At 30.9% G+C, this 16,076-nt stretch overlaps 1 protein-coding gene across 4 annotated transcripts in view; it reads right to left on the reverse strand.

Moving 5' to 3' along the window:
- SWIP (strumpellin and WASH-interacting protein) overlaps positions 1 to 16,076 on the reverse strand; it is a 228,808-nt gene that overhangs the window by 144,914 nt on the left and 67,818 nt on the right. For all 4 annotated transcript variants that reach the window (XM_085807262.1, XM_085807263.1, XM_085807261.1 and 1 more), the window contains 2 exons: positions 10,314 to 10,474; positions 2,413 to 2,530 (listed from right to left, as the gene is read on the reverse strand). In XM_085807262.1, coding sequence (XP_085663388.1) covers positions 2,413 to 2,530; positions 10,314 to 10,474 — 279 coding nt within the window. The remainder of the gene's footprint in view (positions 1 to 2,412; positions 2,531 to 10,313; positions 10,475 to 16,076) is intronic.

Here is a 16,076-nt window from a genome sequence, read left to right on the forward strand (position 1 = left end):
GCTATCACAAATCCAAAACATATTTATACATATAAATAAAAACATTTTGGGCTTAGAAGTAGAACTGAAACCATTTGCTTCTATTTTTAAAGACCTTGTCAGCGCAGTCAGGCAATGTCTTTAACTACGTGCAATACCCCTCTCTGACATTGTAATAGAAACCAAATGCTTTAAATTCTTTGCATCTTTTAATGAAGACAGGCTGCTTGAGCTATAAATGTTTATTTTAAGGAAAAATTATGCTCCATCTATTACTACTAAGTATCATTATTACTACTAAGCATCATTTAAGAGATTTGTTCAAAACTGAATTACAGTATCAATTACTGACACTACTGTGCTCTCAATTTTATTTATCCTAACTAGACTGCAATATATACTGCTTTTATCCATGTTATACAGGAAGAAAACTTATGAAAAACCACAAGCAGCTAATCTACTTGTTCAGATTCCACTGCATTTTAGAAGCCTCAATGGCACAGTGACTAGCGCATTTGCAGTTCAAATCATTCTGTTCCAGCGTAATTACTTTTTAAATCATGATTATTATTTTATTCTATTTGAAAAACAATTTATTGGTGAAAACTATTTTTAAAGGAACATTGCAAAATAATAGAAAATGAAAACATTGTGAAAAAAGAATTTTTCACTTATTTTTCTCTAGTTTATGACGTTTTTCCCTAAATTCATATACACTTGGTATGTAGGCTTGTTTTATTGCATAAGGTAAAGCATATGAGGGTTATCAGCATAAGGAATGAGACGCCCTAATTCATGATTTTCTAAAGTAAACTGGTTTGCATTTATGTTACATGGAATACTCATTAAAACAACCTGATAGTTGGTGGGATATTTGTCATAAAAATATTTCAGCATCAGATACAATGAACAAATGATGCTTCTAACAATTTAAGATATTTTTTCAAAAATTTTTTTTAATGTTTTAACAAAAAAGTAAAGTTTACTAACAATCAAGTTTTCTTTATACATATGTAATTCTGATGCTGCACAGATTTTAACATGGTTCAAAAGCAATGAATTCAGTTGATGATGTACAAAGAATAAATTTTTCCACCTTCTTACAAAGAGATACTATGATTCTGAGTTGAAAATTACAATGATGCAACTGAATATTTATTAAAAGTTACTTTATCTCTTAAAATTTTTATATTTCATTTTTGCTATTAAGAATATTTTTCAGGAATAAATTTGCTCTCAAAATAGAAATTGCGTATGAAGAATTAATAATAATGATAAAAAATGCTGCCAAGATGGAATTCCAACTGAAGGCTTCATTTACAATAAAATGTTAACCATCACACAATCAGAGCTTCTAATATGCCATGGAATTCCATGGTACATGTTATTCCAAACTTTAGCCTCAAATTTCCTCCCTATTTATAATAGATATTAGTTCTGTCTTCATGTATTCACTTTAAAATCATCTATAAGTAAGCAAAATTTGTTAAAAATTAACAAGTTCATGCACTCCTTATGTCAGCTTTTTGATTAAAACAACTGGCTTAGCATTAATGAAATTTAAAATGATTATGAAGTTCAAACTTGCTATCTAACTTTATCCATGTTACATTTTAAAAAATATTAAACAGAAAATTCAAAATGCATTTTCATTAGATTAAGCACCAGTGAATAATTATTAAAAAATAGCTACATAAATCAGCATGCATTACCAAATTAATAGTTGGCCCCATTTAACTACCAATTATGTGAACTTACATATGAAACTACAGAACCTTTTAACATTTCATTAACTAAAACATTATGCTTTATTAATGGGAATTTTTCCCCCTCCGTGAGGGTCACATATGATTTAGGTTTTATATTTACGGAATCTTTCCATTCCACAGTGTTGAGACCACCTACATAAAATTATCTCATTTTGAAGAATTCTGTCCAACAATATCTAAGGAAGGGGGAACCTATCTTTTCTCAAATAATAATAGAAGAATTAAAAGGAAAATGAGTAATATAGGTATTAAAAGCATCTCTTTATTATGGAAATAAATAATGTAAAACTTGTTGTCCCAGAAATATACCAAAATATTATTAAATACAGCTGCATTTAAAAGCTTTATTACACTACGCAATACTGCAGTTTACTTCATTAATAATAATAAATATAATCTCTTTATTAAGGAAATGAATAATGTAAAACTTGTTGTCCCAGAAATATACCAAAATATTGTTAAATATAACTGCATTTAAAAGCTTTATTACACTACATAATACTGATCTTTACTTCATTAATACACAACACACTGTTAAAACTGGAAGATAAATTGTATTGTGAATTAGTGACAGCTACCTATTTTGCATGGACAATCTAGCAAAATAAAGATTACACTTTTTAAGATGTTAAAAAAAATTATTATCAGAGGCATTAAAATGTACCTGCAACAGAAGTGCACATTTTCTATTAAGATCTTCAAGAAGTTGTCCAGTATCTGTTAAACAAGAATCCATTTCTATCATCCAGGCCATGACTTGTACATAAAAATTTTGCGCATCTCTAAATGAAAGTTTCATTATTAAAACACGAAACATACTCACTGAATTTCAGAGTGAAATAAAAAAAAAAAAAGAGAGAAGTCAATGAAATTTGGCAAGTCACTCACACTTCTTAAAGTTAGGCAAAGTATACCAAGTAATCTGACATACTTTTGAGAAGAGGCAAAATATAAATTAGCAGACATAACTTTAAAATCCCCACTTTCATAATCAGTAAAAATGAAAATGGTGTATCAGCAAAATATGACTGCTCAAATAGCAAAAATTACAATAAAACTAAGCAGAAACAATCAAATAGCACATCATAAGCAAAATAATTTAAGCAAATGAAGTATTAAAAGAAATATGCTTATTTTGTTCTGAATTTGAATTTTAAGATATAGGTAATCAATGAAACTGGAAAGTTTATGTAAGACTTTTCAGAAACCAATCTATTAAAGGAAAGTCCTCATCTTTAGCAGTATTTTAAACAAGAAACTATTTCGAGCAAACAAGATTCTTAATAATTCACAGATGGAAGCCAATGTAAATCTGTAGTTGCTCCCATACGCATAAAAGTTCAATTACTTACTAAATCTGTGATTTGATTCATTTCTATGGATGTATATTCTTGTTTTCTAGATTTTATTGAGCTTTCTGATCAATTCATACTATTCCACTTGATTCATTTACTTTTACTGTTTTTGAGAGGAATTATACTTTGCCATTTAATTAACTTCTTTTATGACTATGGAAAATCACTACGGTAAAAACATCCCTTAAACTCATTTTACTTACATTAGCTTAGGTTTACCATATTATACTGTACATTTTATTTTAACAGTTATAAGATAGCTAGCTAAATATTAAATTATAATAAAAGACAATTTTACTTTTAGTAAAACATACATGATTATTTATTTTTATTTGCAACAAAGGATCTTTCAAGGGGTTTTACTCATTAAAAGTATGCAGAGTGGCTGTTAAAATAAGAGTACAAAATAATCTCAACACTTTTTACAAGTATGATGCTTCTTTACTGTCCTCTAGTTAAAACCCACAGATGCTCTCATGTAAGAGGTTAGAAGAGTAATCTGCTAACATTTATAAGATTAATCTCTTATGCCAGCTTCTTTCTAAACAAAAGATGGCTTGGTCTTGCCATAATTATTATTCATAGATTTTACAGATGTAAAGGAGGAAAAAGTGAATGCAGAAAACTCACTTTTAATGACGTTATATTTTTTGCTTCTTTTTACAGCATAATTGCATATTTTTTAGACTTTTTAAAATTCTCGGCTACACCATTTGCAAGAAAATTATCTGCTGCAAGCCTGATAGTTTGGTACCACATAACACATCACTGAAGGGTACAGGCTAGAAAAGCTTTAAATATGTAGACTCAGAAGTAAAATGTAAAAGATTATCTCCAACATAAAGAAATGCTATACTATCATGAATCGTGGCTTTGATGAAGTATTTTGCAAGTTCTGCTTTAAAGTGCAAATACTAAGAAACATCAAATTGTGATCCAAGATGGATGGACTTTCTCTCCTCCTGAAATTACTACTTGCTCCCTGCATTGGTTTAGGGGCCCACAACACCTGCAGCTGTATGAGCTCCAATACTTGAGAGAGGCTTTGCAAGATATTTCCACATTAAGCAATTTTTTGCACTATACCAAATCCACACAATGCCTATCATAAATTGCATTTCAATTCTGTGGATGAAATGAAAGGTAAATGACAATGGACTAGGAATGTGATATAACATGATTAAAAAAATAAAAATATATGTAATTTCTCAACCTTAAATTGGTAGTTACCAAGGCCTTTCTGCTGGTCTGAAATATGTTGATACTTACAGTAGGAGAAGGTTTGGGTTTACAGACAGTAGAATAAATAGGGGTATGAAAAGTATGCTGATGCATGGAAACGGAAAGTCTTAGGGGGCCTTTCAGTGTAATAACTCATTCCCGATGAAGAAACCATTATGAAAAAGAAGACACGTTTTTGCTATTCTGAGAAACATCTGGCTGTTGAACAGATTGGTGTTCCAGTTTTGGGATAGAACTGATTTGAAACTTGTGTTTTATTTTGACACAAGATGTTAAAAAATTGGTGAAATCTCTTCCAAACCAAGGAATTCTATGTTCTAAGTAATATGTAGAATTAACTGAACAAATCATAACTTTACGAATTTTGCACTTAAACAAAGAAACTCTTTATTTAATTAATAAAAGTATAATGAATAATACATTAATTGGAAATTTGGTTCGATGAAAAATTGTATGAAAATTTACATTTTATAATTACTAAGCTTATCTCATTCACTACCCAAAATCGATTTTCTTAAAATTAAGCCTTTTTTTTTAGAAATTTTTAAGTTGGAAGCAATATCACATCTTAATAATTAATACTGTTAATATTTGAGGAAATAAACCAGTTCTTTTTTTTTTATATAAAATTTCATTATAAATAAAGAAATTTAAACAAAATTTCCTTCATTTTAAATCATGTAACAAAAATGTCCTATGAATTGAAAACTGATACTCAATTTGCTTTCTCAATAGAGAAATCTGTGGAAAACATGTTTAGAAAAACTGGCTACATATGTCATGAACAAACATTTATGTATTCGTGCATACATATAAATATTACACATTGGTGTGAAAAACTTAAGTAATTAATCCATTGTTAACATACAACATGGAACTGTTTCGAAAAGGGTTTTTTGCAATTAGTACAATGAAAATGTCGGGGCACGCAGAACATGAGTAATCTGCAAGGGCAGTAAAAGGCAATTTAAAAAGAAGAAAAAAAGCGGAATTTCCAGGCATTCTCCTGCAAGTGAAGGTGGGACTGTAGGTGCAGTATGGATATAAGAAAACATTAGGATGCCTTTATACATGGTAGAATGACTGGCAAACTTGAGGAGGAATGTAATTTGATGTCTATTGCCCAAGACTTCAGAAATGACAAAACTTGTTTCACAGGCTTAGAATGCCTTCCATATGGCATGTATAGCTGTAAGAAAGATGGTGGTGGTCAGCCAAGAAAAAAAAACGGTGGCTGATAACCATTATATCGCCTTGCAGACACAAACAGATCAAAACTAGATAGCAGGCAACACTGCTCAGCCCCTCCAAACAGAAAATGGACAACATGTGCCCTGCTTACTCTTTACTGATTTCATAAAGATGGCCTCTTCACCCAAACACAAAGACTGTAAAGAACACAAAGACTGAAAACTTCATTAGTGGAGTCACATCCTGTTTACTGATGTGAGTCGTTTCAGTCCGACAAATAATTCTCGGCACTCGTTGGTATGGAGAGAGAGGTAGGAGAACATTTTCATCACAGTAACATCAGGGAAGAGACTGCTGGAGTGGTTCTGGTATGTTTGTATGCGAAGGCATTATGATGAAAGGACATAAGAAACTCCACAATTTGATAGACGTTCACTTACTGGGATGTTACTGTGATGAAGTTATCCTCCCCCATATGTAACTTATGTCCATTGGTCCCAGCTTTGTGTTCATGGAAGAGAATGCACGGCCACACAAGACTCATGTTGTTGAGGAACTCCTAGAAAATGAAGATATCTACAGAATAGACAGATGCTCCTTGAAGAATGGGAACTTTTAACTCAAGAACTAATAGATAATCTGGTGTTAAGTACTGATAGATGGTGCAATGCAACCTTTGCAATTAGGGGAGGTCATATAACTTAAAAATGACTTTTGGTTTCTTGTTCTTCCTCTTGGTCAGACAGTTTTTGCACCAATGCCCTACTGCCAATAAAGCCTTTGTTCCATACTGTATGCATCCTAGTCATTTTTTCCTACTATGCTTTCCTCCTTCTTTAAGTACTTACATTGTGCCTCTGTAGTATGAATTTAATATACCTCAGTTGAATTTTTGCAGAATTATTGTCAAAATCAGAAAAGTTCCTTTCATATATATATATATATATATATATATAACATTTCTGAAATCGAATACAAGATGTAATTTTAAACTTTAGCTTTCGATATTCAAGTTGGTAACAAATAAGATGATTATTTTTTAGAGTGGACATTTTTCTCATTGATCTGGATTTTCTAACATGAATTCCATGTTTTATACACTCACAACTATCCGGAATTTTCTATCTATCTATCCGGATTTCAGCATTTCCAGAACTTTCTGAATAGTCAAGCTTTTACTATATAGATAACAATCTAACATACAGATATACTTTATGCTTACTAAAGATATCCAGTTTCCTTTGTCTGCTGAATGACAAAAGAAATCAACCTTAATCAAGGATCTAACAGAAAAGCAGTAGAGATCCACTGAGGATAAGAATGACCACCAAACCCAAAGAAGGGTTCAGTTACAGAGAATTAACTACCCTCCATGGAGTGAATTTGTGGCAAAGAGGATGGCTGATTATCTCAACACAAGATAAGTAAAATTTAATTTATTTGTGCAAGTATAAGTTTTATGTTATGTGTATAAAGTTGCCTGTATACCTACATTTTACATCAAACAGGATATTTAAGTTGATTTGATACATGTTCTATGTTAAAGTTAATTTTAAGTAAATGCAATGCTTTGAAATTAAATATCTCGAAAGTACTGTACATGAATAATAATGTTAAGATTTAATGAATTGTGAAATAAAAAATGTATTATGGCTATTTTGTGCTGTAAATGAAAATTTAAAAGCAGTTTCATACTCAAAAATTTAGAAGTTAGGTTCTCCGATCAACACTTTTAAAGTTTAAATGAGATTTAATTGTAAAGTATGAGGTAAAGATTTTGAAATGGGGTATCGCTGATGTCCTGTGCTCAAAAAATTTTAACCATGTAGGAATTCAGTTAGGAGAAGATACTGTAATACTACAAATGTTATGCAATTACTCAACCAACACAAAGCTGGAGAGCAGGGTGAAAAAGTATGTTAAGGGGATAAAAAGTAAATTCTAACAGGTGATTTAAAACTTTAAAAACTACGCAATTCAAAGTATTTTCTGCTAAAATATTTTCCCTTCCAGGATTCATAAACAATGTGTAAGCCAAAGAAAAATCTAGAATGAAAGATGATAAATGCAAATTTGACTTTAAAATAACATAAAGTTAACTTTGAGCGTGTAAACGTTTGGCTCAAGTTGGTTTATACAGTCAAAAGTCTTTAATCTGGACTCGTCGCGACTTCGGCGATTCCAGATTATCGATTTTTCCGGATTATAGATCATCAATTTAAATCTAGTAAGATGGCATGCAGAAATTATAAAATTAAAAATATGAAACCGTAATTTATAAAATAATGAGCAATTATGATCTAAAGGGTATCAAAATTTAAAAAAAAAAGAAGCTTAATATTTATTTGTTTACTTTATTAAACATTTCTTTGAACATGCGCACGTGTAAAGCATACCTTACGCATAGCCGAAATTAGAAAATTGCAACCAAAAAACTATTTGATTTGTATTCGTGATATTTATAATGACGAGGAATTTGATTTAAATCATATCAAAGACGGAGTACATCGAGATTAAATACTACATTTAGTAAGGAATTATAAGCCGAATAAAATGAAAACATCTGCTCTGAAGATAACGATAGTGCTGACAGATCAACTTCCAGTTCACTGCGCGCAGAGCAGCATGAAATTGATAAACAGATTTCGGAACAGTTAGATAAACAAAGGATATGCCTTTATCCATTTTTTGTAGCAATTCGTTTTTTGTTTGATGGGCATCGAAACATACTTTCATTTTCTAGATCCTTTGGGAGCTCCAGCATCGGAAATTCTATTTGACATAATCGAAAGTTCAAGCTTACTTTTATAAAATTGCTCTTACAGTCTGCAAAAAATAATAAGCCGGATCCAATTCGAAGATTAAGGTACAACGCAATCATCAACATTAACTGAAATAGATAATTAGATAAGTTTAGCTTATACCGTCCGTTATACATTAAACGCGCACGTGAAAACGTATTCTACGCTTGCGCAGATGCATATGCGCAGTCGTAAATGTCTTGCGCGCACGCGTAAAACGCCTATGCGCATGCTTCAACGCGGCCCATGCGCAGAAAGATTTTAGCTTTGAAGTCCGGATTATGGGTGTCCGAATTAACGACTTTTGACTGTAATTAAATTTTCTACAATCAAGGTTAAGTACATTGTTTTTTGACTACTTCAAATTTTGGTGGGAGTAACTAAAAGGCATTTTATGTTAATTAACAAATTTTTACGATTTAGAGATGTACATTTCCATTTCATTAGTCTTCACCATGATGCAGACCATGATGCAATTGGCAACAATGCTTGCAACTTTACTCTTATCGCCCAGCTTTCCCAGTTAGTATTTACTAGTCAAAGTTAATTCCCATCATTAAAGTTCAACATTTTATTTTAATATCCATAAGTGGTGGAGTTGAATGTACAAACTGTGCGTTCTGTTCAATTTCAGCTTAAATAAAAAGGTTTATTTAAAAATCTTTATAAGACTGTCATATCTTTTCAAAGAGAGCAATAACTAGCCTGGCAGTCTGATAGGGTCTGAAAGACTTTGGGTTACCCCTTCTTGACGGGTGTCAAGCAGCACTGGTTTTTTTCATGCCCTCAGGTCACATAAGAAAACTGCATTGTTGAAAGGGAATTCATCATCACTTACATATTTCTTTATATCCCATGATTATTTTTTGTATCTCTAAATATTGCTAAGAGTTGCTACTACTATTCATACTTTCTTCATATTTTTTACAGTGAGATTTCATGCCATGAGTGAGGGAACATTTTATATTTTCTGTAACTTTACTTTCTTCAATTATTACTGCATATCAAAATAGCTTTTATGATGGATTCTGAGTGTAAGTCCAAGGGTATTGAATAACATTACCAAGAATTTTTTTTTTTTTTTTTTTTTTTTTTTTTTTTTTTTTTTTTTTTTTGATGAAGTAAGAAATAAAATATTCTGCAATAAAAGATTTCAACATGTTTTTTATGTTTTGAAGTCAAGAAAGCTTATAAAGCTGTTTTCATAGTAATATTGTAAAACTATTTCTAAAACACATTTTACATACTTTTAGTAATTCCTTTTATACAGCTATACATCTTAAATACCTCAGAGGAATAAATCTGATATATATATAGTATTGGAGAGTATGTTTTTAGTTTAAAATTTGGGCGTATTGCAGGGAAAACTGGAGATCAGTGACAAGGATATCACATGTATGACCACAGTAGATTAAGCAAAAACTGTTTACTGCTGAAAATATTTTAAATTTTCAAATTCAGGATAGATCATATACTCTGCAATTAAAAAAATGCTTTTTGGGGGAGGATTCAAAAAAAGAATCCGACCAAGAAGGGGTTTTACATAGTTTGAACCCTATACAGTGTCCGGTATAGCATTGAATAACTGTTTTGCCACATGCCCCTTATTCCCTGAATCTACAACACAATGATGAGTTCCCATTTCACCACAATAAAATGGGCATTAAAAGACCTAAATACCTAAATTATCAAAAAAGATGAGACAAAGCAACTGCAACAAAAGAAATGGATTTAAAATACAAATACTTTCCCGGGGATCTTCAGAAATACAATATGTTTGTTTATTCTTATGGCAATTATTCTGCAGGAAATAAGCAACAATTCTAAGCATGTTAGTTTTCACATCTTTTCTAGCACTCTCAAAACTTTCTGGAGCTTCTTTAAACTATGAAAGGCCTTCAAATTTTACATTTATTTTCAATAAATTTAATAAAAAAATTATTAAATTTTTGAAGGTCTTTAAAATTTCCACTTACTTTATTAAGCTGTGATTTTTCTGTAATAAATAGGACTGGCGTGACTGCTTCACAGCATCTTGGGATTTTCTCTCTACAGTTCGAGCCATTACAGGTAAACGTGTTAACAAAAATATATCAGAAAACCATAATATGTTACCAACTAGAGGCACCCCAGGAACCTGTTAAATACGCACATTTAAATACAAATCTAAGAATCACACAGTCTTAAATCATGTTTCTGTAAACATAAATATTAATTACTACATTGTCTAATAGTCAGAATTTCACACAAGAATATGTTAAGTAAGCTGATACATTAATGAGAAAATTTTTCTGCACACACACTAATAACCACACATTGTACATTCAAGAATATAATTCAAAAATATAATAATAAAAAAATGGGTTAAATGAACAACTATTTAAGAATTAAAGTACACACGACTCCAGCAGAAAAAATGTTAGAAACATTTTTTCTGCTTTCTGTGGTATTTTTCTTTAATGGAGGAAATAATAGGTACTAATTACATTATTATCACTTTACTGGCCTGACATTAATGCAAATTAATGGAATTTTATTGGCATACATCTAGCAGATTACATGAAAATTCAGAGATACATGGTGATGAATCCTACATTGACCTACTTCTAAAGCTATTCTGAAAAAAGGTTGTCAAATTGACAGCATGGAGACTAAAAAAAAGGTTAACTGATTTAAAACTACTTTATAAATCATATTTGGATACAGTCGGCAAAAGAACTTTACCTATTGCAGCAGGAAAAATAGGGGAACATTGCTTCTCTCCAAATAGAGTAATATGCTACATAATAAATGTATCACTACCCATCAGAATAATAGCCATAAAAAACATCATGACATGACAACACATCCTTCTCCATTTTACAGTTACCATGACATGACAACACATCCTTCTCCATTTTACAGTTCAGACTAAATAAGCAGCAACATAAGCTTGTACTAATTTTTAATAAAGACTATGTCAGTAAAGAATAACACGAAAAATTAATCAATCAATCAAAAAGACTACGTCAGTAAAGAATAACACGAAAAATTAATCAATCAATCAATCTACTATTGAAACTTCAGTTATGATCTTCTCATCTCACACACTTACTATTGTTTCTAAGGGTAAGTTTTTAACAAGAAAACAGAACAGTTCTGACAGGTACTGAACACTCTTGCTATTTCACAGCAAGGTCTTATATTTTCACAGGGTAGTTAAGTTTTTTTAATAGTGATAGATCAATTCGTTTTTTAATTGTGGTGAACAATCAAGATGTTTGGGTATTTTCATGGTTTTCCTTCCATGAATATAAATCAATTTCCCTGAAAAAGTTCTCCATGTAGATATCCTTACCCTTATATGCTTGGTTGTGTTGAAATTAAATAAACAATCAACATGTACTTTTGCTTAACAAATATATACATAATTTATTTTTATCCAAAATGTTTCCTGTATAAGCAATTCACTTGCAGCAAAACTTACTTCAACTATTTATTGCAATTATGCTTTGTATTTATTAAACGCCCAATTCATACTTAATACCACTACTTGAAGTTGAAGATCACATATTACTTATGGTCTTGGATAGAAAAATGAGATTTTTTTGCCAGCAGCTGTCATCTTCACCGACTTCTTAACAATGCTTGCTAATTGAACTGATTGTTTCCTCAAGCTATGGAAAATAGTTCGGGCCAGTGTAAAAAAGTAATAGGTTTTCGGTATTTATTGAAAATGTAGGTCATATTTAATAAAGGTCTATTTTATAGTTAATATCAGTACTGTTAAGTTGAACATATTCAATAATTATGCAGGATGGTCTCAGAAAATAATTCCATTTTTATGCCTGCAACTGTATTCTTCAGACACTTCTTTTTAACAATATCTATGCAAAATAATTTGGGCAGACGCATCCATTAGTAAAAAATATGTTTTAACTATTAGCCCAAAACACTGGCTATATCAAATGAAAACCTATTATGCTTGTTTATTTCTACCTGAAGCTATGAGAACTAATTTAAGCAAATGCATCCGCCAATAAAAAATAATATATTTTAATTAATTAATGAAGATATTGGTTATATGTAATAAAAAATTTTTTAATTAATTAATGAAGATATTGGTTATACGTAATAAAAGTTTATTTCATAGTTAATATCATAACTGTAAGTTGGAATTACTCAATAGTTATACATGATGGTTTCAGATGGAATATACTGTAATTTTGCTGCATTCAGTGTCCACCAGCAGCTGAGCAGTAGGAACGCTAACATAATTATTTTGAAGAACCTGGTTTAAATCTTACCAAACAGACTAGATGGATAGGCCTCTTCATGGTTTTCTCCCCTATAATGTGAAAAATCCTACAATTTTCCTGAGAAAGTCCTCGTCAAAAGTATCTCTCACCTTAAGGAAATAGCCTTTGTGTGCTTTGCCATAATCTGTATAACCTAACCTTCTGCCGGAATAGTCATCTATACAGACTTAAAAATTATATTTGCTTAAATTTACTCTGGAGAACCATCGTACAGATGTAATCCCTTGCAAGTAAATAATGTTTTAATATTAATTTATTGAAACAATGTGTATTTAATAATAAACTAATTCATACTAATTATGCACAAAAATAGTTTTAACTATGTATACTTATAGTACACATAGCAATTAAAGAGGATCTTAATGCATAAGAGTCATGTTCCTACAAGCTAAGGTAGAAAACCGGAATTCAAACGAGAAGACTAAATGAAGTTTACGTGATTTATTCCCTGTGTAATATGAAAAAAGACGAGTTCACTTAACAAATCCTCAACAAAGCTATTTCATTCCATATGCATGCAGTCTTTGTTTACATTTCCTTAATAAAATTGACATATCTGTTTGTGATCATCATTAATATATATATTTGTTTAACAAAGTTATGCATATTTAGCTCTACACAAAACATCAAAAATTAGTTCCTGTAAATATATCCTGCTTTATTTTTCTTACAAACTCTCTGAAAATATGTATAGTACTTAAAAAGTATTAATTAATAATTTATGTTTCTATTACAAAATGCAGTACATGCAGAAATTAAGCAGGATGATTCCAGATGGAATAGTAATAATTTTCTTATATGCAATTATGGCTTTGTATTATTTAGTAAGTTTCCTATTAGAATCTGGTGCGCCATTTCGGATGTATTGCCATTTACAGCAATTTTCAATTACGAACATGATTCCAGTAGGCTATGTAACAGAAACTATCAGGAGCAATTATGTCCCTACTTAAAAAATTGTAATTACCTAGTTACACTGTAACACAAATACAGAGTTATTTCAATTACATTGTTATTCTAATTAGATTTCACATATCACTATGCAATTGTAATTAGATTATACAGTTATTTTATAATTATAACCATAATGTAATTATAATTAAGATTTCATAATTACATTGTAATTGAAAAGCAAGTATAAAGTAATTGCATAATCCAATTACAATAGTGCAATTACATGCTGAAACTACAATTACAATGTGTAACTGTACGCAACATTTTGCTCAGCTCTGATCAAAATAACTTTAAATTTAATAAAATAAATAATGAATGCCAAATAATAAAATTAGTTGACAAATGTAAATTTTAAGCATTCTGGAACATGTGGATGAATGCAGGATAAAAATATTAAAAAAACGTTAAAAAGTCAAAAAATCTGAAAGTTTTCAAATTTTAAATTATGTCTATAGGGGCTTTTTTTAACGTTTTATGAGTTACCTTTATTTATTAAACATCATGTTCTACGTACTCAAACTATAAAATTCAGTTCAACAGCAATATCACAAATTAATTTTAAAACAAGCATATCTTTAGAATTTCCGATAGTCTTGCGCGCAGGAGATTATTTTTTTTTTTTCCATACAGTATTGCCATTGCTCGTTTTGAAATTGTTTAGTTTTTAATCAAAAATTCGTTGAAGTGTTATAAAATCTGAAATCTATAATAAAACAAATTCAAATTAGAGCTTCCACATGCCCATACTCTGGAAAATTGTGTTATTTAAATTTTGATGTCTCTAGGTAACGTTGTTTTAACACAATGCGAGAAACATACATACATTTATGCAAATTCTTCATTATTTAATTTCTTAAAATATAAGATAGGCCAATAGTATATGGTGGCAATGATTTGAAAAATGATACAGTTTTTTAAAGTTTACAATGCAAAATGCGAAAATGAAATTAATAGTCCTTCAGGGCAAATTGTCCCTTTGGACTAACAATCTCTTCACTGCATATTAAGTTACAATCCTTTCAACTCACTTTGACTTGAGCATGTATGCGGATTCAACAACCTGTTTCTGTGCTCATTCTGTAGTTTGATGGGTGAAAAGACAAGGCCGCATCAGTAATGGCATGTAAAAGGCTAAAAATTTAAATTGGGAGATTCAGTGATCTGCATCAGTAGCAGTGAAATTTGAGGCTAAAATTTAAATACTAGATGATCCAGTGATTTATATGTGGTTTGGGAGATATAATGAAGAATCCACCATCTGAAGATGAAAAACCCATTCTGTCAATTAGCTCCGTACAACCTCCCCGTAAAACTGAAGTTCTTGAGGGCTATGTAATAGATATTATGAATAACATTTCACCAAAAATAATGGACTTTTTGAAACAACAAGTCCATGTGATCAGCCCAAAGACATACAATCACCACATAATACAGACATGAAGTTTCATTGGTTTGACACTTGTCCCTACAGGGTCGGAGTTCTGCTGCATGTATTATTAGCCATAGAATTGCCCCAGTTGTCCAGGCATGATCCAAACAGCCATCACTGATTTAGTGAGTCATTTATGGTTTTGCCTTAATACAGCATGTATTTAGGATATGCATGGTTTAATCTTTAAGACAAGCTTATGGTTACTGGCAGGACCAAGCAGGTAGCTTTTTTACATTCATAGAATATTCCAGCTACATGCCACTTGAATCTGCCAGGAACAGTATACACATTGGAACTGAGCAGGGAGCAGCCATCTTACGACGGCCCCCTCATTTATTTCATACATATCGAATTTTAGCCCCTTCGAGCCGGGTAGCGAAAACGCGCGCTTATCGCGGAGGCCGGCAGTGTCTTCCACGAGCGTCTCTCCAGGGCCGGGGGCTTTTTTGCTACTAAGCCTAAATCCATGAAATTTCCGAAGTATCAACGCATTGTTTAATAATGCTCTATAGAGTATTTAAACGGCTTATGCTTTATCAATATTTTTATATATATATACTTTAATTACCTTATTTCTTGTTTAAATGCATATTTTACACATTTTATTTTAATTACTCACCATTTTATGACTTTTAACATTATACATCTGAAAACTAAATATATTACTTAAAATTCTCTTTTCATATGAAAAATTTGAAAACAGGGATCTACACACAGTCCTACGTTAGATTCCTTGAACTCGTAATAACTCATTTGCTGTTTTGGAGGATTTTTCCGGGAATGTGAACAAACAAAGCATCGTCGTCTCATTTTCTTATCAGTCTCTTCTGAACAAAGTTTTGGAAAATGTCTTTCAGTTAATCTTTCAGAATCAATATCAGAATATCAGAATTTCAGAATCAATATCTGAAATATTTTGCATCATTTCTGCTATTTCATGCTCTGTTAAACATTTTCGACGCTTCGACATTGCAACGGTAAAAACAGAAATAATTCACGTCTAACAAGATATAATTATTTTCTAAAAACTGAACTGTAAACCGAAATACTCAATG

This window comes from Stegodyphus dumicola, chromosome X1 (assembly GCF_044657685.1).
Source record: "Stegodyphus dumicola isolate Sdum_Otavi_A_Nest chromosome X1, ASM4465768v1".
Taxonomy (NCBI): Eukaryota; Metazoa; Arthropoda; class Arachnida; order Araneae; family Eresidae; genus Stegodyphus; species Stegodyphus dumicola.